The sequence below is a fragment of the Podarcis melisellensis genome (genome assembly GCF_964234715.1).
Source record: "Podarcis melisellensis genome assembly, chromosome: 13".
Taxonomy (NCBI): domain Eukaryota; kingdom Metazoa; phylum Chordata; class Lepidosauria; order Squamata; family Lacertidae; genus Podarcis; species Podarcis melisellensis.
Window position 1 is genome coordinate 12,587,158 of NC_138545.1, and position 24,786 is coordinate 12,611,943.

General features: G+C 44.9%; 2 protein-coding genes across 5 annotated transcripts in view; one reads left to right on the plus strand and one right to left on the minus strand.

The window, feature by feature from the left end:
* Window positions 1–24,786, plus strand: part of LTB4R (leukotriene B4 receptor) — a 159,179-nt gene that overhangs the window by 14,362 nt on the left and 120,031 nt on the right. The window contains exons 1-3 of one of the 2 annotated variants that reach the window (XM_081885401.1): window positions 375–757; window positions 9,540–12,024; window positions 12,065–12,435. The exons of the other annotated variant lie outside the window; for it this stretch is intronic. Coding sequence (XP_081741527.1) covers window positions 9,573–10,667 — 1,095 coding nt within the window. The 5' untranslated portion in view covers window positions 375–757; window positions 9,540–9,572 and the 3' untranslated portion in view covers window positions 10,668–12,024; window positions 12,065–12,435. Of the gene's footprint in view, window positions 1–374; window positions 758–9,539; window positions 12,025–12,064; window positions 12,436–24,786 lie in introns of those variants that run through there. 2 annotated transcript variants of the gene reach the window in all.
* Window positions 13,148–24,786, minus strand: part of ADCY4 (adenylate cyclase 4) — a 71,781-nt gene continuing 60,142 nt past the window's right edge. For all 3 annotated transcript variants that reach the window (XM_081885389.1, XM_081885390.1, XM_081885388.1), the window contains exons 23-26: window positions 24,395–24,502; window positions 20,748–20,862; window positions 16,815–16,939; window positions 13,148–15,413 (exon numbers count right to left, since the gene is read on the minus strand). In XM_081885389.1, the coding sequence (XP_081741515.1) occupies window positions 15,261–15,413; window positions 16,815–16,939; window positions 20,748–20,862; window positions 24,395–24,502 (501 nt within the window). In that variant the 3' untranslated portion in view covers window positions 13,148–15,260. The remainder of the gene's footprint in view (window positions 15,414–16,814; window positions 16,940–20,747; window positions 20,863–24,394; window positions 24,503–24,786) is intronic.

Genomic DNA, 24,786 nt, shown 5'->3' on the forward strand with positions numbered 1-24,786 from the left:
AGTGAGGTTACAGGCAGACGGCCTTCTCAGTGGCGGCACCCTCCTTGTGTAATGCCCTCCCATCAGATGTCAAGGAAATAAACAACTATCTGACTTTTAGAAGACATCTGAAGGCAGCCCTGTTTAGGGAAGTTTTTAATGTTTGCTGTTTTAACGTGTTCTGTTGGGAGCCGCCTAGAGTGGCGGGGGGAACCCAGCCAGATGGGTGGGGTATAAATAATAAATATTATTTTAATGATAATAATAATAATAATATCATCATCATCATCATCATCATCATCAAGGGCAGCCTCATGCAGATCACACTGCAGTCATCTAACCTGGAGGCTACCAGAATGTGCCCAGAAATAGCCCCAGCTGAAGTTGGTGAAATGCACACTATATGACTGAGGCTGCCCGATTATCTAGTCACAAAGCTGGATCTAAGATTGCGAGCCCGTTCTTTTGCAGGAGGAATGAAACTGGTGGCTCTACCTCCATCCCTCTCACTTCTTCACCTTTCCGGCCCGGTGGCTAACCCCATCGCCAGAACCGTTTCCTCCCATCACTTACTCAACTCTTGTGAAACTTGTCAGTTCACTTCCTCTTGGGGGGGTCCGTGGAAGTCATTAAGAAAGAAAGCGAGGCAACAAACAAACAGACCCACATTCACCACCTCCGCAAGTGGTGATATGCAAATATAGAAACGAGACGAGCCTCGGGGCACAGACGGCTGGAGAGGTCGGTGGCAGACAGAGAGATTTCAAAGTCCGAAAGGGTAAGAGGGGCTGGCGGGTTCTTTGGAGAAGGACTGTAGGTCAATGGCAGAGGAGCTGCTTTGCATGCACAAAGTCCCATGTTCAATCCGTTGGAATTTCTAGGTAGGGATAGGAGAGACTCCCCTGTCCCCAAAAACCCTGGAAAGAGGCTGCAAGTCAGTGGAGAGCCGACTGAGATAGATTGTCTGATTTAGTATAAGGCAGTGTTTCCTTTGGTGTCCCTGTAATGGGACAACAATCAAAGAGTGAAAAGCAGGAGGCATCCTTAACAGGGCATAATTTAAGCCAGGCAGAATCGCTGCAGTGGGAATTTACAGGGACCTTTCTCAATGGCAGGTGCGGTTCTGGAAGAGTGAAGCCATGACAAAAAGTGAAGGGTTCCTTTGACCATGTCTGGCATGCATCTATTATTATTGGTTGGTTGGTTGGTTGGTTGGTTGGTTGGTTGATTGATTAGACTGTTTATTCCACCTTTTCTCCAAGTGCACAAAGGGTGTGTGCAAGATAGTCTCCCATCCTTATCTCCACAACAACCCTGTGTGGTAGGACAGTCTGCTGAGACAAAGAGCTATAGTCACCCATGGCTATGTAGGGATCTGAAACACTTTACCACAACTCACTAGAATAGTTCTCCTTAGTCCTTTCTCAGCCCCCCCTTACATTGCCTTAAATAAAGTAGCAATTTGGGTGAGGGGTTGTGGGGACGAGCATGCTAGATTTTTGCACACACACACACACACACACACACACACACACACCCCGGTTGTTCTCACCACCTGGAAAATTAATGAACCATAATTTTAACAAATTCATCTGCTGCTTAGTTGGACCAAAATGTATCTGACCAAAATATTTTAAATTTAATTGCTGTGGGATTTTTTCCCACTATTTTCAGTGGCTTAATCTGTGGTTTAATGAACTGACTAATCTGTACTGTGGCTTCAGTCCTATATATCCTAACCCCAACAAACACTGGGTTGCATCCATACATTTAAAGCACATGATTTCACACACACACCTTGAATCCTGGGAACTGTAGTTTGTTAAGGGTGCTGGGAATTGTAGCTTTGTGTGAGGCCAAAGCTACAGTTCCCAGGAGTCCATGTGTTTTACATGGATGGTGTGGATTGGACCACTGACACATGCCTATGAGATGGGATGGTGGAGAAATTCATTTGTTTGCATTTAAAACCAAACTTACATAATTTTCATTTTCCGAAACAATATGCAGACTGAACCACAGTCATCCTCCAAAATTCACACCTCTTCAGATTTAGCAAGTCATTATCCAGCCACATAATGTGTGCGTCGGTGTATGTGCTAGGATAAAATATGCCTATATTCATGAACCCAACACATATTGGGGGGAATTGCTTTGCAAAAATGTGAATATTAAGCAAGATTGAAAAATTCAGGCAAGAATGCTGAAATTTTTTCAGGAGGACTTCCTTTGGGTGGGATAAAAATATATATTTTAAACTGATAAGGAAATGTGGAGAACTGACCTTAAGACTGAAAAAAAGAGAGAAACTGGGAGAAACAAAAATTTACATATTCACTCATCACCCCTCTAAGCCATTAAGAGGTTTCTCCTAATGTTCAACTGATATCTATCCTCCTGCAACTTTAAGCACATGACAATCCAGCTCCAGCCTCTTGCATTAGCAGAGACCAACCTCTCCTTTGCACAGGTGGAAAGATCTGTCAGATTCTCTTCTCTTCCCCCCAACCCCCCCTCAAATTTGCTAACTATTTCCTTTTACTAAGTCCTTGTGGAAAATTCTCCAGCATTTTTGTGTGAATTTTTCTCTAATAAACATGTTTGTATGCAGTTTTGACTAATGAACTCGTATTTGCATGCAAATTCTCCTGATGCACTTTTGTATCTTGTTTTCATTAATATAGTCATTCGTCTCCATACTCCCCCCCCCCCAACGTACTGTATGCATTGTTGTGAATGTTCTTTGGTTGGAGAACTGCATGGTGCATTTTGTATAAGTGAGAATTCTGAAGGCTGGCTGTGTTTTGCGTATTATTTCAGAAAGTGCCAATTTGATGAATTCAGATTTAAATGTGAACCAAACTGAATTTCCCTTTTCATCCCTAGACCCTCAGGGATCTGGAGTACCGTCCTCTCCCCACTTAGTCTTCCCTCCTCCAGGCTAAATAAGCTCAGTTCTGTCACCCTTAACTCAGAGAACTTTGTTTCCATACCACTGACCATCTTCATTGCCCTCCTTTGAAGCTATTCCAATTTGTCTACCTCTTCCTTAATTTGCCAGAACTAGACACAGCAGCTCTGTCTTCACCCATTTTTCTTGTTGTCTTCCTCTCAGGCCAGTCCTTGGAGAGGATTTGGCATGCTACTAAAGTCACATCCCTGTAGTCCTAAATGAGTGAAATCTCATGCTCCCTTCCCTAGACTGTATTTGTTTGTTTCTGTTTGTGTTTTTATTATATTTCCTCTCCACCCTAAGGTCCCAGAGAGGGCTAACAACAATTAATACAACCTATAGTGACAAAAAGGGACACAGGTGGCGCTGTGGGTTAAAGCCTCAGCGCCTAGGACTTGCTGATCGAAAGGTGGGCGGTTCGAATCCCTGCGGCGGGGTGCGCTCCCGCTGCTCGGTCCCAGCGCCTGCCAACCTAGCAGTTCGAAAGCACCTCCGGGTGCAAGTAGATAAATAGGGACCGCTTACCAGCGGGAAGGTAAACGGCGTTTCCATGTGCAGCTCTGGCTCGCCAGAGCAGCGATGTCACGCTGGCCACGTGACCCGGAAGTGTCTCCGGACAGCGCTGGCCCCTGGCCTCTTAAGTGAGATGGGCGCACAACCCCAGAGTCTGTCAAGACTGGCCCGTACGGGCAGGGGTACCTTTACCTTTTACTATAGTGACAAAAATAGGGTGGGTCCTGAAATATACACATCTCAGCTGTCAAAAGCCAGGGTAAAAAGGAAGTCTACTAACTCTCAACCCTCCACTTTTAATTGAAGAGGCTGCTTTTAATTCAGAGGCTACTTTTCTTTTCTTTTTAATAATATAATAATTTAATACTAATTTATTATTTATACCCCGCCCATCTGGCTGGGTTTCCCCAGCTAGTCTAGGCGGCTCCCAACAGAACACAATAAAAAGCAAACATTAAAACCTTCCCTAAAAATGTCTTCTAAACGTCAGATAGTTGTTCATTCTCTGGACACCTGATGGGAGGGTGTTCCACAGGGCAGGCACCACTACCAAGAAGGCCCTTTGCCTGTAAATAATAATAATAATAATAATAATAATAATAATAATAATAATAATAATAAAAGGAACTGACCATCAGTAATATTGCTAGTCTGACCTCACCTCACTTAAAGTCCAACATCTTCATGTGCATTTTCACGCAAAGGAATAAACATCAGAAGTACTCCCATGTGTTAAATAGGAGATGGCAAAGGCCATCTGTGTATGCTTAGTGCAGTCTTGTCACAGGGCTGGCAAGGCTTAGCCTTTATAAAAGCAGGTTCTAGGTGACAATAACCTGATTCAATTTCAGCTTTGACAGGTATCGTTTGGGGGTGAGGGAGGATGCCCTGAATTTTTGGTTCTTGCATGGAGAAACCACAAAGCCCACACATTTTGGAGAAAGAAGAACGGATGTGACAAGAACCACATGACGTGGCATACCGTAACCCCAGGGAATTTACATGCCATGAATATTACAATTTTCCTTCCAGCAAACAGCTAGAGAGCAGTCTTGACTCATAGAGCATTGGGACAGATAGACCCTAGAAACAGCATTCAACCAGTTTTTGAGTTCTGCTACAGGTGTTTGGTGTACGCTACGCTTCTCCTGGGTGGGCAACCTCAGGCACTGGGCCCAAATACACCCCTCTAGGCCACACATCCTTCCCAGACACACACCACACCAATCTTGCTTCAAACCCTCATTGAGCCTTGGGCTCTGATAATGCCTTGTATTTGTCTGAATGTGTTTGACTCATGCTATGTCTCATGGAGCCCTTATCCAGGGATACGGGTGGCACTGTGGTCTAAACCACTGAGCCTCTTGGGCTTGCCAATTAGAAGCTCAGCGGTTCGAATCCCCGCAAACAGGGTGAGCTCTCATTGCTCTGTTCCAACCTAGCCATTCGAAAGTACACCAGTGCTAGTAGATAAATAGGTACTGCTGAGGCAGGGAAGTAAACGGTGTTTCTGTGCGCTCTGGTTTCTGTCACAGTGTCCCGTTGTGCCAGAAGTGGTTTAGTTATGCTGGCCACATGACCTGGAAAGCTTTCTGTGGACAAACGCCGGCTCCCTCGACCTGAAAGCGAGATGAGTGCCGCAACCCCATAATCGCCTTGGACTGACCTTAACTATCCAGGAGTCCTTTACCTTTACCTTATCAAGGCAAACCCAACATATTTGTTGGAACATCGGTTCTATGAGCAAACAAACCATTATGGTGCAAATCAAATGTGATACATAGATTTCCAATCTATATCTATGTCTATTGTATTTATCTGTCTGTACACACAGAGAGAGACACACCTACTGAGGTTCTAGCACTGACCAGAATGGTTGTTTGAACTTAATATTTTATCTATGGGTTATCTATACCCAACAAGATCCCCCCCCAGCTGCTTTTATCTTCCAAGAGGAAAAGGCACCACTGATGCAACGTTTTTGCTCCATTGTTGCAGGGCAAACACGGAAAGGGAAATGGGAAACGATGGAGCTCCTCTCCAAGAAGATTCTTGGTAGAGGGGCATGCACAAACACACCCCTATGCACTCCTGTGTGTGTACACACACACACTTCCCCCTTTCTCCCATCGCAAAACAGTTGCCCCACCATTTATGTAAGAACTGAAAGGAAGTTGCTTCATGGGCTTTAAAGAAACTAGAAGTCTTTGTTCTTTTAGTCGAAGGGAGCATCGGACGTCACTGTCGATTCAGGTGGCACATCCTCTATGAAAGTCCATTGCTGCAGGACAGGGGCAGCAATCACGAAATATTTTGCTCTGCTAGATTTGAAGCCTGCCCCCTTGAAGCGAAGCTCAATGGCTTAAGAGTTTTGTGCTCCAAGTACAACAGAAAGAGCAGATCAATGGGCAATTCTATTACAGTGGTACCTCAGGTTACAAATGCTTCAGGTTACAGACACTTCAGGTTACAGACTCCACTAACCCAGAAATAGTACCTTGGGTTAAGAACTTTGCTTTAGGATGAGAATAGAAATTGTGTGGTGGTGGCAGGGCGGCAGCAGGAGGTCCCATTAACTAAAGTGGTACCTCAGGTTAAGAACAGACCTCCGGAACGAATTAAGTTCTCTTTTTTTTTTTTAATAAATATTTTTATTAGGTTTTTAATAAACAAATTTCCACTTTCAAATACATACTTCCATAAATCCAATGGACTCCCCCCATCTCCCGAGCACTGCATTCCCTGTGTAACAAAAACCTCAGCAATTTGTTAACTTATTTTATACATAACAATATATCTTCCATTTTATCGTGTTATCTGATGTAAACATTTCAATACAATTGCATTAATTTTTAATTTCCACACAATAAAAATATTTCATTACCTCACTTCTGTCTTATAGTGTCTTATTTATCAATTCAGAAATTTGCCGATACTGAAGCTATACCTTCCTAGAAAGGAGCATTTTTTAACATTCATACAACTTATAATGCTTTTTCAAATAGTCCTTAAAATTTTCCCAAACTTCCTCCGTTTCTTCTTCTCCCGAGTCTCGAATTCTGCCAGTCATTTCAGCCAACTCCATATAGTCCATCAGCTGCGTCTGCCATTCTTCCAATGTGGGTAGATTTTGTGTCTTCCAGTGCTTTGCCAACAAAATCCTTGCTGCTGTAGTAGCGTACATAAAGAAAGTTCTATCTTTCTTGACCATCCTCTGGTCTACCATGCCCAGAAGGAAGGCCTCTGGTTTCTTAGGTAAGGTGAATCTCAGCACCTTTTTTAGTTCATTATGTATCATTTCCCAGAAGGCCTTCACTTTCGGGCAGGTCCACCAGAGGTGTAAAAATGTCCCTTCCTCTTCCTTACATTTCCAACATTTATTATCGGACAGGTGGTATATCTTTGCAAGCTTGACTGGGGTCATGTACCACCGGTATATCATTTTCATAATGTTTTCCTTCAAGGCAGTACATGCCGTGAATTTCATTCCGGTGTTCCATAACCTTTCCCAGTCTTCAAACATAATGTTATGCCCCAAGTCCTGTGCCCACTTTATCATAGAGGATTTGACAATCTCATCCTGTGTGTTCCATTTAAGCAGCAAGTTATACATTCTCGAAATTAGCTTAGATTTTGGCTCAAGCAACTCTGTTTCTAGTTTCGATTTTTCCTCCTGAAAACCCACTTTTTTATCTGCTTTAAAAACTTCCTGGATTTGAGCATAATGCAACCAATCTCGCACCTTGTTTTTTAACTTTTCCATACTCTGTAACCTCCATTTATCTCCAATTTTTTCAATTATTTCCCAATATTTAGGCCAGTGGGCCTCCATATTGAGTCTTTTACGTGCTTTGGCCTCCATCGGTGAGAGCCACCTCGGAGTTTTACTCTCCAATAAGTCTTTATATTTTGACCAGACCATGAAAATTGCCCTTCTGACAATATGGTTTTTGAACAATTTATGAACTTTAACCTTGTCATACCACAAATATGCATGCCACCCAAAAGCATTATCAAATCCCTCCAGGTCAAGGACATCGGTGTTCTCCAATAAAATCCAATCCTTCAACCAGCAGAGGGCTGCAGCTTCATAATATAACCTCATGTCCGGCAGGGCAAACCCCCCTCTTTCTTTCGCATCTGTTAGTATTTTAAACTTTATTCGGGGCTTTTTGCCCTGCCAGACAAATTTAGATAAATCCCTCTGCCATTTTCCAAAACATTCCACCTTATCCACGATCTGGAGGGCCTGAAACAAAAATAGCATTTTCGGCAATACATTCATCTTTATAGCAGCTATTCTGCCCAACAAGGAAAGTTTTAATCTTGACCATGTTTCCAGATCTCTTTTAATCTCTGACCAACATTTCTCATAGTTGTCCTTAAATAAATTCAAATTTTTGGAGGTCAAGTGCACCCCTAGGTACTTTACTTTTTTAACCACATTTAGTTCTGTTTCTTTTCTGAACTCCTCTATTTCAGTAGTTGTCAAGTTTTTTGCTAAAACTTTAGTTTTTTGTTTATTCAGCTTGAATGGAACGAATTAAGTTCTCAACCCAAGGTACCACTGTACTTATTTATTTCTATGCATTGCATTTCTATCCCACCTTTTCTTCAAGGAGCTCAAGGTAATATCCATGGTTCTTCCCTCCCCACCATTTAATACTCACAACGACCCTGCGAATTAGGTTAGGCTGAAGGGTGGTGACCAACCCGGGGTCACACCCAGTGAGCTTCATGCCTGAGAAACAGCTCCGGCCCACCCATTAGGCAAGGTGAAGCAACCGCCTCAGGCGGCAGCAAATCCCAATGTAGATCTTTGTTCCCCGCTTGATCCTATTGTACAACTTCACTCACACCTTCATCCCTGGCAGGGAGGGAATTTGCATTTTGTGGTCCGCCTTAGGTGCCAAAATATCTTCGGCTGTCCCTACTCAGCAGGGATTTGAACACCTCGTCTCCCAGGTCCTAATCCGACACTCTAGCAACACCCCACTGGACAGCATCAAGCCTCCATCCCGCAAGTCCCTGACCTCCTCGGCTTGGCTGGCTGGCAGCAGGTGAAGTGCAAGTGCCCCCTTGGCTACTCTGATTAGCCTGCTAACACCCAGAGAATAAGGAAACAACTCTCCCTCCCCTGTGAACGCTGTATGAACTTGTGATGGAGAAGTCAGTATCAAAGAGTGAAACAGCTTAACATGCCCCCCTGACTGGTCCCATGCTGGAAGAATATAATAATAATAATAATAATAATAATAATAATAATAATAATAATAATAATTTATTTATACCCCGCCCATCTGGCTGGGTTTCCCCAGCCACTCTGGGCGGCTCCCAACAGAATATTAAAATACAATAGTCTATTAAACATTAAAAGATTCCCTAAACAGGGCTAAAAAACCTCAAGGAAGCTCCTGTTTAAACATCCTAGCTCTGAAGTATGGAGAGCTCCTGGTCAGTGTGCACACCACCAGGTTGGGTGAACCCAGTGGTCTGGCTCTATCGAGCGGGCTAACTTCTCAGGTTCCAGCCCAAACACCACCAGTTTGGCCCATCAGCAAGCTGAAAGTTCATATTAAAAGCAATGCTCTGCAAGTAGAGAGCCACAACCAAATCAGATAGGGCTTCAGGCAAGCCTTTTAGCTTATCAGCAATTAGAACCTGGTGTCAAGAGCAAGCTTGGGAGGCATGGGGGGGGGGGGAATCAGGCATGGGTGCGGTCATGCTCTGCAACCCTGTAGAAATGTTTTCTGCCTCGAGTGTTGTTTTGCTCAGTCTTTTTGGAGAGCAAACCAAACTGAGCCACTATCTCTACAGCAAGAAAGACTCGATCCTTTCCACTTGTTGTGCATCCTTAACCGGCTTTGGGAACCGAGGAAAACAGACTTTTGTCTGGTAACACTAGCATGTGCATGATTACACTTAGCAGCCGCTTTGCACGAAAGGGAAAATAGTCTCAAAGCTGCTTGATGAGATAGAATGCATTAGAAAAATGCTAATCAAGCTCTGGTCCAAGTTTGACTCGAGAATAAAATGTGTGCCCGCAGTCATAAAATTCTGCTGATGTTTCTCTCCCTTCTTCTTCCTTACACAGTTCCTCCACTGCTGTCTGCCACCCAAGAGGACCATGAGCGCTTCCAACATCACCCAGAATGCAACATCAGCGCTATCGCCCTTGCCAGGCGCGGCAGTTGGCCTAACTGTGCTCTCTCTCGCCTTCATTCTGGGCTTCCCTGGCAATGCTTTTGTGGTTTGGAGCGCAGGCTGTGTTGTCCGCAAGCGTACGGTCACGTGCCTCCTCATCCTTCACCTGGCCATAGCTGACTTGGCAGTGCTGCTCACGGCGCCCGTATTCCTGCAGTTTCTAAGCGCTGGGAACTGGGAACTCGGCGAGGTGGTCTGCAAAGCCTGCCATTACATCTGTGGGGTCAGCATGTACGGCAGCGTGTTTCTCATTGCCCTCATGAGCTTGGATCGCTGCTTAGCTATCTCCAAGCCCTTCATCTCACAGAAGATACGCACCAAACGTACCACATGGCTTCTGGTTTTGGCAATTTGGGTGGTTGCTGTTTTCTTGGCCATCCCTGTACTTTTCTACAGAAAGGTGATTTTTTGGGAAAATAGGTATATTTGTTTAATCCTTCATCCCACAACCAATCATTTGATCTTCCACAATCTCTTCGAAACCATCACTGGGTTTGTGGTGCCTTTTGTTGCCGTGCTCTACAGCTATGGAACCATCGGCCTACGGCTGAAGGAGACCCGTTTCCGTCGGAAACGCCGTACAAACCACCTCATTGGACTTATCGTGCTGGCCTTTGCTATTTTCTGGCTCCCTTATCACACGGTGAACCTTCTGGATGTGGCTGCTGTGTGGAGTGGCTCTGAAAATGTCAAAAAAGCCGCTAAGATGGCTAGGCCGACCTTGGTGGCTCTTGCCTTCTTCAGCAGTAGCGTCAACCCCATCCTTTACGCCTTCAGCGGCAGCTCTTTCATTCGGTCAGCCGGCTTCGGATTCATGGCCAAACTCTTTGAAGGAACTGCCTCAGAAGTGTCCAGCTACAGGCGTGGTACCAGCCGGGACCATCAGTACCAGGCAGACGCCAAGTTGGCCACCTTAAATAATGTGAGTCCCGAGTCTATGACCATGTCTACTAACCCAGTGGAGAATGGATCATCTCGAGAACATGAAGATACTTTTAAACCTCTCAAGTCACCTTGAAAGCCTACTGTTTTGTGGAGTGGAGTGGATTCTGTGCATGCACAAATGGATTGTCTGACCCATCGTGGTTTCATATTGTGTGCTAGAAATTGCCTCTCTTTCCATCCCCCCCCCAGTTACCCTTTATCTGAGATACGCAGGTCCCACACATCTGTAATCTGCTGTGTGGCATGAAGATTTCATTTGGAGGCACACAGCTGTCGTATTGAGATTTCCCTCAAAGCACTCGCTCTCAGGCCTAGCAACCAGCTTCCTCAAAATATTGTGCGCCCAGCACCTCAAAACTGTGACGCCCTAACTGAAAATGCATTACAGAAACTACATAGAGTTTTTTCATTATTCAGTACAAACATTTAGGCACCATAAATGGACACTGTTTGGTTAAAAAGCAAGGTCTACAGGTAGCCAAAGAGAGGGCATTGAACATATGGAGTGTCTCACATACAACATTAGCCCACCTAAGCATCTAGGGGTTGTAGCTGTACTCTAAGTTAGATTAGACCAACTGAAACGAAGGTGCCTTAATTAACCATGCTCATTTATTTCAACGAGTCTACTCTGAATATGACTCAAATTGGTCACAAACCTGAATTGCTGTATTGGTACTTCCTCTCTCTTTGCGCATGCTGAAACCTGGCCTCCAATCTTTTAAAAGTTTTTCTTACCTCACTAAATATGCCTCAGTTTTTCTATCTCATCCTCAGGGTGCTTTAGAATTTACGATTTCAGTGGGTATATGGAGGGTCAAGCTTACCTTAGCAGTGAAAGGTGAAAAGATGTATTTGTGGGTAGTATTAACTAAGCTTTACTAAGAGCAGACCCATTAAAATTAATGGAGCTAAATTAGTTGTATTCATTAATTCCAGTGAGTCTACGCTGAATAAAAATTAGGTTTGTTTGATTTACTTCAATAAAAGCTTTTTAAAAATCATCATCATCAATTCAATAGGCATAATAGAGGCACAAAAGAACCAGTGCAGTACATCCAATAGAGACTTATTATTTCAAACTTGCCATATTTCCAAAAGTGAAAATTCGGACACAAAAGTTGTTTTCCCCGTACATTTCAGCTGCTTTGCGAAAATTTCACCCATTTTTGAAAGACAAATCCCAGCTATGTATGGGAAATATTGGGTGTATAGCAGCCCCAGCAAATACTCAAGACCATTAGGAAAACCAGTTTTCCCATTGTACCACGGAGAGGGAGTCCTATGTGACTGTATTTGTTGTATATAAGGCAAAATCCAGGGGACTGGGAGGGAGTTTGCCCTGCCCCGATTGTCTCACTTCCTCCCCGTTTTCCTTCCTCATAAGCAGCAGTGATGCACCTGCCCAGAATGATGCATAGTTCCACCTGGTGAGCCACTTCTGCTTTGCACATTTAGAGGAAAGCCTAGCTGAGGACATCACAAGGCTTTCAGGAATTGCTGGCATCTGGGGAGGTTATAAACTGCAGGTCCCCAGAGAGTGGATTTCTAGAATGAAAGCAGGGACACTCACAAGCAGCCCTCCGTCCCTTTGAAATAGGGATGGATGGAACCATTAATTTTGAGTCTGTTTTCAGTTTTACATGTGCTAATTCATAAATCCTTTCTATGCTGTGTCCGCATCAATCGGCATTAAAAAAAGCAACCAGTCTGTATGGAAATCTGTATTTGAATACACACTTAAATATGATTGTATCAAAAAATACATATTTAAATACATATTTTATCTCAATATACACACTGTTGAACACATTTTATAATAAAATATGTATTTTAAAACATGTTTTGATGGGCTTTTTGCTATCTGTGTCGCAAAATTTGGAGAGGTGCAAATTCTGACAAATAAGTATTTGTATATCCATATTATTAGTCTGTGAGGAAAGGTGGTGGTCAGTTCACTTTAATGCATGGAATGAACAAATTTCTCATCTATCCCTTATTGAAAGAAAGGTACGTGCAACAAAAACCTGTTTCACAAATTTCACAAAATTTCACAAAATTTCAAAAAAAATGCGATCCCTACATTGAAAAGGTGGCAATAGAGTTTTGGAAAAGTCAAGACCTTTCCAGCCCTCTCAGAGGCAAGGAAGCCCCTACCCCATGGCCGTAACTAGGGGGTGGCGAAGAAGGACCCCACCAGGGGCACAGGCAGGGGGGTGCAAAATCGGCTAAGAAATATAATTAAGCATTGGATTTTCTGTGAAAGAATTCATTACAAGGTGAAGTGCATACGGAATTGAATGGGTGGAGGGGGGAGTTAGAGGAGAGGCAGAAAGAAGAGCTAATTTGTCTGTGGCTAAGGGGCACAATCTACATTGTTCTGCCAAGGGCACAAGTTCACCTAGCTACGGCTCTTCTCTACTCCAGCAGACTTTCGTTCTATTATTCGTCTTAGCATGTTCAGCTTATCTCGGCACTCTAGGATTCTCCAGCCCTACAGTTTGGGAATTCAATAGTGGCAGGCAGGATCAAAAATTAACACCAGAACAAAAGTTTACAACTTTGAAAGTGTCAGTGTTTTCTTTTTTCTTTTAAAAGAGCAGAACAAAGTCAACAAAAGAAACACTTAAGAGACACTGTTATTTACAAATAAAATATATACCACGCTGTTTATTTATGCAAGAATTTAAATAGGTCGGCTCTGATTCCACTTGCACCTCTTCCTCCTTGCAAGCAGAAAGGGAGCAGCTCATCTCTTGAAAAGGCACCTGATGGCCTGACGAGTCATCGCTCCAGTCCAGTCCACAATCGCTTGCAACCTCACAGACGATTTTCAGCCATGCCTTTGGACTTGTAAGATATTCTGGTTTTGGTCAGATCCTGGGGAATAGGATTCACACAGGGGGTGCAGATGTTTCGCAGCTTGAGGAGCACGTTCCTTTGTGGGTAACCTTCATTGGAGGGGGACCTACCAGTGGTGGGCAGGGCCAGGAGCAAAAGAGAGTGGAGCCATGGGTGAGACTCTTGCCCTTATACAGCACTCTAAATTCCTTTTATCCCCTAAATCTCTCCTTCCTCTATCCAGGAAGCAAGAGACCTGATCACAGTTCAATGGCATATTCCAGCCAGGCAAAAGCAGTCGAAGGTGTGGCGCAGGACCAGTGAGGGGTGTGGCCTGGACAGAGGGGTGTGGCCCAAGGAAAGTCCCAAGGGCTGGATGGAGAGACCTGAAGGGCAAAATCTGGCCTGTGGACAAGACGTACCCCCACCTGATTCACACATGCTGCTTCCAGTGCAACACTAGAGCAATGTGCGAGATGCGGTGCATACTGTACTATAAAGGGTTCCCATTTGGCGGAAAGCATGGTCGAAGTGTCGACTCATTAACTAGTAAAGTGACTGGAGAGGAGAGGAGAGCTGAATTAGGCCCCCTCTGAGGTATTTGGCAACATCTGTGTCCCAGGTCTCAGGTCTAAGGCCTTAAGCTGTGTACTGTATGCTTCCCTCTCCCTTCCCACAAAATCAAAACTGACCACGGGTGGGAATCCATTCCTTGAATGAAAAGGGGGAAACTGTTCCTCAACATGACGTCACTTTCAAACCCTGCAGCACCTGCACTTGAAAAGGAGGGTACAGACACATGCCACAATCAGGAGAGGAAGAGGGCAGGGCAGGGCAGAAGAGAAACTGGCCTAGAAAGAAACTGGGGGAATATTGGTTTCTTGTGTGACAACCTAAAGGAACCAGATGAGTGATGAGGGCAATGCTCAATGTTCGGACATCTGCCAGTCTGTGTCCAGCTTGGCTGAAACAGCCTCTCAGGCCAAATGGAGAGGTCTGGTGGGTCTGATTAGGCCTCTAGGATGAAAGCTTCTCATTGCTGATACATGCCCATTCAGACATCTCCCAACCCACACCCAGTCCCTGCCAAACCCCATGGTTTCAAGAAGCCACACTGTTATTGGCCCCCGCTTAACAGACTGGGTGGGGATTAAGCACCTTCATAAAATGACTGGACACCATATTTTGGGCTTGGGAGCTGAGCTGAGCTGAGCTTAGTTTAGTTTAGCAGCCTTGCTAAAGGAGGGTTGAAGGTGTTCCTTAGACCACTGGTTTAGATCAAGCAGCTGGACTGAAGGTTCCTCAAATAAGGTTTGGGAAGCATCCAACTTGATTGCAGAGTTGCTGTCTTCCTTCTGTGAAGTGGGATAAAGCCGTACTTGGCCATTTGAGGTGCCCTTAAAGAGTTCTAGGTGAGTCAACAGCAAGGTGTGTGTCTTTGTCACAGCAGGAAAACATGGAGGTGTATTGGTCATTGATTGCAGAGGTAGGGTTTTGGTTTTGTTTGTTTTTCAAAAGGGGCAAATGTACTTGAGCAACTTTCTCCAGCTCACAGTAGTTTTACATGTGTGGTGTGTCCTTGGGGGTCTTTCCCCAGCCCCCAGGGTTCAATCTTCCTCCGACAGCCAGTCCATTTATGACACACATAGTTTGTGAGAGCCCATGAACCCCAAGCATGGAGCACAAAGACTTGCGGGGAATCCAGTGCTAGAGAGTCAAGCCTCCTGCTGCCCCCCAAGTGGCTGGAAGAAGCACCTGCAGCTGTCTCCAGGGAATCCACCCCCCAAAAAAATCCGGTGCTTGTCACAGTTTCGTTCCCAGAAACTCAGCTCAGCATAGGTGCTTGGGGGCCAGGCCGGGTCGTGTCTGTACAGACAAAGTATGTGCGAAGTTCACCTTTGCCTTTCACCTTTATAACCCCACGAAGGGAGCAAGTGTAACCCAGTGTCTCCAAGGCCTTGGCTGTTTCTTCTGTGACCTGTGTGGAAAGAAGAGAGGAGGAAACCATTAAAGAGAATACAAAAATCTGGTCAAAACTTGGTTGCTCTTGGTTACTCCCCTAATTTTTATTTTGTTCATTGGTAGTCCTTTACTAGTAGATGTCATAATTCCTAACCTATGACAGGTTATTATTCCAGGGTATGTTTAAGACCATATGCTGCTTGAGATGAAATGCCCCCTCAAACCTCTTCAGTCAAGGTGCATATACTAAAAGACAAACCTTTCTCCTGCTGCTTGGCTCCCAGTGACTGGTATGCAAAGTCACACTGGTTTTGAATATGGAGGTTTCATTTCATTGGGGTGGGTGGGTACCAGATATTTGCTGGTGGGCCAAATCTTTCTCCCACACAGGTGTGTGTCAGGGAGTGGACATCGGATGAGGAATGGTGGAGACCGCCTCCCCCTCCCCCTCCTGAACCTTCTAGAGAAGAGGGAGACAGTGTCGATTTACAACAGTGGTTTGAGGTCAGCTCAGACATAGATGAAGAGAGTAGTTGAGAGATAATGGGAGAAGAAGAAGAGGGAGAGACAGAGACAGAGCAGCTGGCTGACACATTATCACTGGAGAACATTCCAGACCCCCCTTCTCCCAGAACCCGGCGAATACATTTCAGAGCACAATTCAAAGTATTGGTGCCGACCTTTAAAGCCCTAAATGGCCTTGGCCCAGTATATCTGAATGAGTGTCTCCACCCCCATCATTCAGCCCGGACACTGAGGTACAGCGCCAAGGGTCTTCTGGAGGTTCCCTCCCTGCAAGAAATAAGGTTACAGGCAGAGGGCCTTCTCAGTGGTGGCACCCTCCTTGTGGAACACCCTCCCATCAGATGTCAAGGAAATGAACAACTATCTGACTTTTAGGAGACATCTGAAGGCAGCCCTGTTTAGGGAAGTTTTTAATGTTTAATGTTTTATCATGTTTTTAATATTCTGTTGGGAGCCGCCCAGAGTGGATGGGGAAACCCAGCCAGATGGGCAGGGTATAAATAAATAAATAAATAAATTAAATAAATAAATAAATAAATAAATAAATAAATTGTTGTTGTTGTTACACCTGCCGTGGCTGACAACAGCCAGCTACTATTCTGAAAAGCAACTGGATGTATTTCCTTTCTGACTTCAGTGCCCTACACAAGTTTGTTCTCAGGAAGCTAGGGGGAAAACATCTTTTATCCCAAGCCATATAACCACTCACACCCCCTGCTGCCCACCGCCCAAGAATCCATCCAAATAAAACACTATCATTCAGAAACTACTTAGAAAGAGGAAACTTTTTTTTTAATAGGTGAGGAATACTGATAGAAGGGAAGCACAGGGAAGCTTCAGGTGGTGCTGGGGGCCACATAAGAAACAGCAGGCTGTGTTTTAAAAGCCCTACCTGTATCTTCCCCAGCACTCCCGTGCTCTCCATCCTGCTGGCCACATTCACTGTGTTCCCCCAAATATCATATTGGGGTTTCTGGGCTCCAATCACGCCCGCCACAACTGGTCCATGGTTTATACCTGAAAAAAAGATACCATAGAGGTTGGGGACACAGATATACAGTGGATTAAAGACTGCATACCTGTGGTCAGCAAGTATTATTAATTAATTATTTTTAAGGGTGGGGCTGGTGGGAATTCAGCAAGGGGTGGTGGGTCATTCTGGGCCAATTGTAATAAGTTGGCTTTTTGTGTGGCCCTACACATCTGCTAGGACGCAGGTGGTGCTGTGGTCTAAACCACAGAGCCTAGGGTTTGCGGATCAGAAGGTTGGTGGTTCAAATCCCCGTGATGTGGTGAGCTCCCATTGCTCGGTCCCAGCTCCTGCCCACCTAGCAGTTCGAAAGCACATCAAAATGCAAGTAGATAAATAGGTACTGCTCCGGCGGGAAGGTAAACGGCATTTTCGTGTGCTGCTTTGGTTTGTCAGAAGGGGCTTAGTCGTGCTGGCCACATGACCTGGAAGCTGTCTGTGGACAAACATCAGCTCCCTCGGCCAGTAAAGCAAGATGAGCGCCGCAAACCTAGAGTTATTTGGACCTGGATTTAACAGTCAGGGGTCCCTTTACCTTTACCTTTATCTTTACACATCTGCTGCTGCCTCCTCCATTGCCTTCATAACTGAAATGACAGGCAAGTCTGCCAGCCAATCAAACATTGTTTGATATATTAATCCTGCCCTTTCCCCATCTTCTCAGGGAGAGACCTGCACACTCCCCTCCTTGAATCCTTAAAATTGCATTGTGGCTGTTGAATCGCAACTCCCATCACCCCAAATTAGAATGACAGGGATAATGTGAGCCATAGTCCAACACAATTGGAGGCCTCCGGTTGGAGGAAGGTTATACCAGGCCTGTGGAGCAATGTTCAAAACAGTTTATAGCCTCCGTATTGTGTTTGGAATGCCTCCCTTCCATTTTCTGAAGGGTTGCAGTTTCCCAAAACCCACCCCTGGTTTAGCGGTTTATTCATTACTTTACTTTGCAGTGCTGGGTTGGGGAAGGGAGGTTTCTTGGTGACAGCATAGGCACCAGCCAGTAAGTGCTGTGCACACAGCCAGTTTCTGCTAGAACGGGGATCGGGGAACTGGACCTGGACCTGGCCAGCAAACCGCCCACCTTTCAGTCACCTGATACCCTAATGATGTCAGGTGACTGACACGGTTCAAAGGAGGCTGCTGTAAGCTGCCAATCAGCCAATTGGTGATCGCAGCAACTGCTGCCAGAAATGCGCCAAAGAGCTGATTGTTGCTGAGAGCATATCTTCACAGAGGCTCCTTGTCGTTGCTGATCAGCTGGTCAGCAGTTCCAGGAATCGGTTTGAAGTGTCAGCAGGGAGGGAAATGCTCTGAAATGCAGAACGTTTTTCCTTCTGCAGAAAAGAACAGTTTGCATTCTAAGCCCTGGGGGAAGTGCTTTGAATGGATACTGCTTTCTGTGGAAAGGCGGGGGGAGAGATTTTAGTACTCCTCCCCTTTTCTCAGAAAGCAGCTTGCACTCAAAGCATTGGAGGAAGCTCTTCGAATGTTTCCTGCAGCCCTCTCAGTTGCACAAGGGGGTTTCCAATGGGGAATCCTCTGATCCCATCAGATGGTTGGGGCTTTGCCTGTGCAGGGTTCTCTATAACCACTGACTATTGTTGGCACTTTGAAGCCTCAATAGTCAACTGATAATCTGGACTTTGAATCATTTTGCTGCATTCACCCTTCTTGGTCCAGCCACAACTTTACCTGCCACAGACCTCAGAGGTGTGAGGAAAGTGGGTGTGACTTGGTCAAAATGGCCTGGCAGGACAAATGGGCCTGGGGCCAGATGTTCCTCACCCCAGTACTAGAGTTGATGTTTAAATCCCTTAAACGATGCGGACCCCAAATATCTGGAAGACTGCCTGCTTCCCTGCAGACCCTCTTAGGTTTTGAGCTTGACAGAGGAAACCCCATTGGTAGTTCCTCCATCCTCAAGGCAGCCCAGGAGAGGACATTCTCTGTGGCAGCCCCATAGATGTGGAACTCCCTCCCCACAGCGGTGCATCTGGAGCCTTCATTATACAGCTTTCAGAGAATGCTGAAGACATGCCTCTTTACCCTGGCTTTCCACGTTTGCAGGTGTATGTTTTTAGGAGCCACCTAATTGTATGGTTGTAAATTGTTGCAGATTGTTCTGGGACCGGAGAGTGAATGATAAATAAATCAACAACAACTCATCAAAGAGAAGAATAAGTGCATTTAAATGCTATATAAATGCATATATATATATATATATATATATATATATATATATATATATATATATATATATGCTTTCGTAGATTTTCACGGGTACAGGAATGCAGGTTTTGGTGTCCTCGGGTGTCTTCCCGTGTAAAAGTTGGGGTGTCTAGGCGACGTTTCGACGAGGTCTCACTCGTCATCTTCAGGCTGGTGCTTTCGGCTTCTTGTTACTGGAACAGAGCAGGATCTCAGTGTTTGAGTTCCTATAAATACTGTTGAGGGGGTGTGGTGTATAGCCTCCAATGTTCTGGGCAGAGAGGAAGTTCCCAGGCTAGTGTGCCTTTTCTTCTTTTGTTCCTTAATTACTTGAGGGATATCTTGAGTGATTTCTTGAGTGATATCCTGAGTACCACTTAGGTGGGTCATTAGGTGTGGATTAGTTGCTAAAGTCTTTGTGTCTTGACCTCTTGAACTTTGTGAAGAGTTTTTCTAACTAATCCACACCTAATGACCCACCTAAGTGGTACTCAGGATATCACTCAAGAAATCACTCAAGATATCCCTCAAGTAATTAAGGAACAAAAGAAGAAAAGGCACACTAGCCTGGGAACTTCCTCTCTGCCCAGAACATTGGAGGCTATACACCACACCCCCTCAACAGTATTTATAGGAACTCAAACACTGAGATCCTGCTCTGTTCCAGTAACAAGAAGCCGAAAGCACCAGCCTGAAGATGACGAGTGAGACCTCGTCGAAACGTCGCCTAGACACCCCAACTTTTACACGGGAAGACACCCGAGGACACCAAAACCTGCATATATATATATATATATATATATATATATATATATATATATATGCTTTCGTAGATTTTCACGGGTACAGGAATGTAGGTTTTGGTGTTCTCGGGTGTCTTCCCGTGTAAAAGTTGGGGTGTCTAGGCGACAAACACTGAGATCCTGCTCTGTTCCAGTAACAAGAAGCCGAAAGCACCAGCCTGAAGATGACGAGTGAGACCTCGTCGAAACGTCGCCTAGACACCCCAACTTTTACACGGGAAGACACCCGAGAACACCAAAACCTATATATATATATATATATATATATATATATATATATATATATACTGTGTTTGTCTTTATCAAACGTAATAATTTGTCTCTGTCACATGCTGAATTCGTGGCTGAGGTCAGGGGTGCAAATTCCTGGGGTCCAACCATTTCAGGGGGGCAATAATTTTTTGGGGGGGTCAGGCCCCCCACGTTAAAAAAAATCAGGGCCAAGTGCAGAGCTGTGTGTGGCAGGGCATCAGTGGCCAACTCCTTCTCCTCCTGCCACAGAGGGGAAGGAGGGGAAAGCAGCCCATGGCCGGTGGAGGTGGCAGAAGGAGGCGAAAGAGGAGCCACTTCCGGCCATTGAAGGCATATTGCTACCATGCTCGGCTCTGCCCCCTGGCTCCTCCAATGTCCTGACACGACGTCATGATGTCATGCATGTGACATCAACTGCAATGCTACACACATGATGTTGCCCTTGCTCCAACCTCCGTCACAAGTTGGCACCTCTGACTGAGGTGGTATTTGAAGAGGAGTCTTCTCAGCTCCTGCTTGTCCCACTCACCCACACGAAGCTTGAAACTGTTGAAAGAGTGTTTGTTGATCATGTCTAGCTTGGCCGCCAGAGCCATGGCAAATTCCACCATCGTCCCCAGGTGGGTATAGCTCCGCTCAGTGTCCTGCAGGGACCACCCGGAAAAGAAAAGAAAAACATGTGTCAATAGGTGAAGGCAAAATTAAAGATGCCACCCATAATTACTAAGAGGAGAGGAGCCTCGCTGATACAGTCTTTAAAAAAACAGACCATACAAATTCAGACAACAAGAAAAGTTGACTGACATTCCACCTGGCTTCCTCTGACTCGGAGAAATAAGTCCTCAGCCTTGAGACAACAAAGCTTTTGGACTGGCTGGAACTAACAGCTGTTGGCTTCCTCCCCTTCCGGAATTGTCTCCATTGGCAGCCATCCCAACTGCATCAGGAGTGAGGCAGCAGGGCCCACTCCAATTCATGCCATTCACAGGACAGACTGATGCCGAGTGCGGCACTCCTCAGATATCGCCAGCACTGGGTTGAAGAACATGAGATATTTCATACAGGGGTAAGGACTGGCTCAGGGACTTGTGGGAACCTTATCAATGGCAGTTTGTATAGCGTGGCCCAAAGAAAAAACGAAATGTAAACGATAGGAGAAAAACAAAAAAACAAACTACCCTCATATTCTTTATGATTATCTCCAGAACAGGAACCAATTCAGCAAACATGCATTGTTACAAAACAGCAAAAAAAAGGGGGGTTGTGTGTGTGTTTGTGTATGTAGTGTCAATGCTGATATGGCACTGTGATCCAGCTGTGTATCCATATTTTCACCATGGTGCCCATTTCTGAAAATAGAGCATTTCAGGTGATACCCACAAAAGTCTTGGATGGCCGCTAAAATAGGGTTTCATATGATGACAGAATCTATATATGTGGCCAACAGAAGGTGGAATACAATACACATTCCTTGTTAATCTGCCCTTTGCTTAGGGACTGATTCCTGAAACCTTTGCTAATTCCTGGAAGGTTTACTACGACAGAAACGGTCTCACTTTCTTCTGGGTTACGCTGTTTTGTGACGTATAAAGTGGGGCTTTATGCTTTGGTCGCAAGAAAGATAACAAAGGGAGAGATAGACAATATTGCAACAAGTTGTGCTGGAGATTCAGAGGTCTAACGGAAGTTTAGCTGGGGATGAGTTAGCAGATGATACTTTTGAACTCCGACTCATCTCCCTTGTGTTAAACCCTTGAGATCTTGTGTTGTGTAATTGTTGTATGCTGCATGTTGGGATTTGCCGTTTGTCAAATGGTAAGGAAATTGTTATAGCATTTGGTTAAAACTCTCTTTGATTGATTGATTGATTGATTGATTGATTGATATGGGTTGTGATGCATGGGAGGGGGTAAAAAATCATATATATATATATTCAAAAACATACAAAGGCAACAAATCATCATCTCACAAAAAAACGCCTATTGGTTTTGGCACAGCAAAGCATATTTTGATCATATCTGCGGAAGTTATTTACCAAGTTACACATCATTTGTGTCAAGCGGAAAGCCGGTTTTGTGGTTTGACATGAAACTGCATTTTCATTATTTTCATTAAGCTGTGGGAACAAAGACACTCACTTCCCAGCAGCTGGGAGACAACACAACCTTGGAATTTGGTTGCAGTGAACTCAAGTATATAAAATCAATCAGGGGGCCAAGGACCACAGGAGGAAAACTGTGGAAGCGTTAGTAAACTGGGCGTTCTCTAGCCCCCAAACAATAAAATGAAGATGTTCATCTTGTCAGGAGGCCTGTCTTCTGAGGCCTATGAGCACTTTTAGATTTTTAATCAAGTACCACTGGTGTTACAAACTCTGGTCACTTTGCTTTTCTACGGAATCTAAGCAGATATTAGGTGGCCATCTGTCATGTATGATCAAGCTGAGATTCCTTCATTGCAGAGGGTTGGACTTGCTGAAATTCAAGATCCCTTCAAATACTACAATTCTGTGGGAAGGTATGTTGCAGCTACAGAAGCATGCAGAGAGGTTGCCTGGCTGGATCAACTCATTATGGACTTTGGGTTGGTGAGCAAGGTCCCTATTAAGCTGCTAGAGGATAATCAAAGTTGCCTGAAGCTATCTGTGAGTGAGAAGTTCCACCAAGAACTAAGCATATTGGGGTGAAGTACCACTACATTCGTGAAATGATTCAGAGTGGACTTACGGAACTATCTTATGGCAGCACCAAAGAGATGACTGCTGACATCCTGACAAGGCCCCTGCCCAAAGAAAGTTTCCAGAATCTACGTGTAAAGCTGGGACTCGTGGTTGATTAAAGTTGTTTACTTTTGTTAATATTGTACTACCTGAGAAGGGGCATGTGGGATGTAAAGGTGCAGCCAAGTCTAACGGCCTCCATTTTCTCACCGGTTGCTGTGACAACTAGTTTGTCAGTTGCTGGTAGTTTTGAAAGATAACTGCTCCGTTGCAGTCACCTCAGGACCAACTTCCCTCTGGTATAGTTTTATTTGCTTGTTATTTAACCTAAGCCTGCCTTCAGGTACAGTTCTGTAAACCTGAATGAATCTGAGAGTAAAATAGTTTTATATTAACATGAATCAGATTCATATGTATATTCTTTAAGAGGGATTCAAAGGGATCTTAAACCAGGAAGGCAACTTTATTAGTAGAACTCAGAGGAGTCAGCAACAAGCTGATCGCTGCATAAACTTATAAAGGGGATTGTTTAACTCTGCTAAAGTAAACCACCCCACAAATTCTACGGTTCTTTGATTCTATCCAACAGATTCCAGATCCAACAGAATTACAGTGGTACCTTGGGTTAAGTACTTAATTCGTTCCAAAGGTCCATTCTTAACCTGAAACTGTTCTTAACCTGAAGCACCACTTTAGCTAAGGGGACTCCCACCGCCGCTGCGCCACCGGAGCACGATTTCTGTTCTCATCCTGAAGCAAAGTTCTTAACCTGAAGCACTTTTTCTGGGTTAGTGGAGTCTGTAACCTGAAGCGTCTGTAACCTGAAGCGTATGTAACCCGAGGTATCACTGTAATATGTCTTGAAAAGTACATGGAGCTCAGAGAGGCAATGGGAAAGAATGTCAGCCTTCCAAGTTCCTCCTTCAGCACTACGATGTACCTATCAAGGAACAAAGAGGTAACCACCCTCACAACTTCATAACTAAAGAGCAGGGGAGGGTTCATGCGCATTGGAGGGCAACCTCAATGGCACTACTGGGTTCATGAGAGCCACACTGGTGACCCGCAGTGTACATAGTTAGCGTGAGTGTAGGTGGTCTTGCAGAGCCACCCCATGGAATTACATACCCTCCAACCTGGAAGTGTTAAAAACTGTGGTGCACATCTTCTGGAGGGTGTTCCCATGTGATTCACATGACCCCTGCAAGATTGTGGCCCCCAAGATGATGTGCTTTCTTCGGGACCATGCTGTTGCATGAGAGCACAGCGCCCCAAAATGGCCACCATGCTCTTGTACGAAAAAAATGGGATGTCCCAGTTACCAGGACAGGTTGTTGTTGTTGTTACATTTGTACCCTACCCCACCTCCAATCTGACTGGGTTGAGGAGTATGGGATCAGGGTGCCACAGGCAGATTTGTGAACAAAAGAGTCATGCCAAAGAAAGGTGGCCCTCACCTGTTGGTTCTCCTGTCCAGCCACCACATTTAAGCCAGTGGCTGCCATGTAAGTGCTGCCGATGGTCTTAATCTTCTCCACCCCACTGAATTTGGGCTTCAGGAGGAGCTGTTGAAAGAGAGACAGGAAGAAGGCTTGTTTCAATGGTTATCAACTTGAGAACATTCCTGTTGGATCACAACAGCCTTCGCCAACACGGTTTCCCCTCAGACATTTTGGATGTCAACTCCTATCAACTCCTGTCAATCAGAAGGCATTTGGGCCTAAAAGCAGGATATAAGCCCTGACGCTTGGCTATGATGGCTGGGGCTAACGGGTGCTAATGCGGACAACAATATCTGGAGGACACCAATTTGGAAAAATCTTCTCTATCTAGTCCAGAATGTTAACAT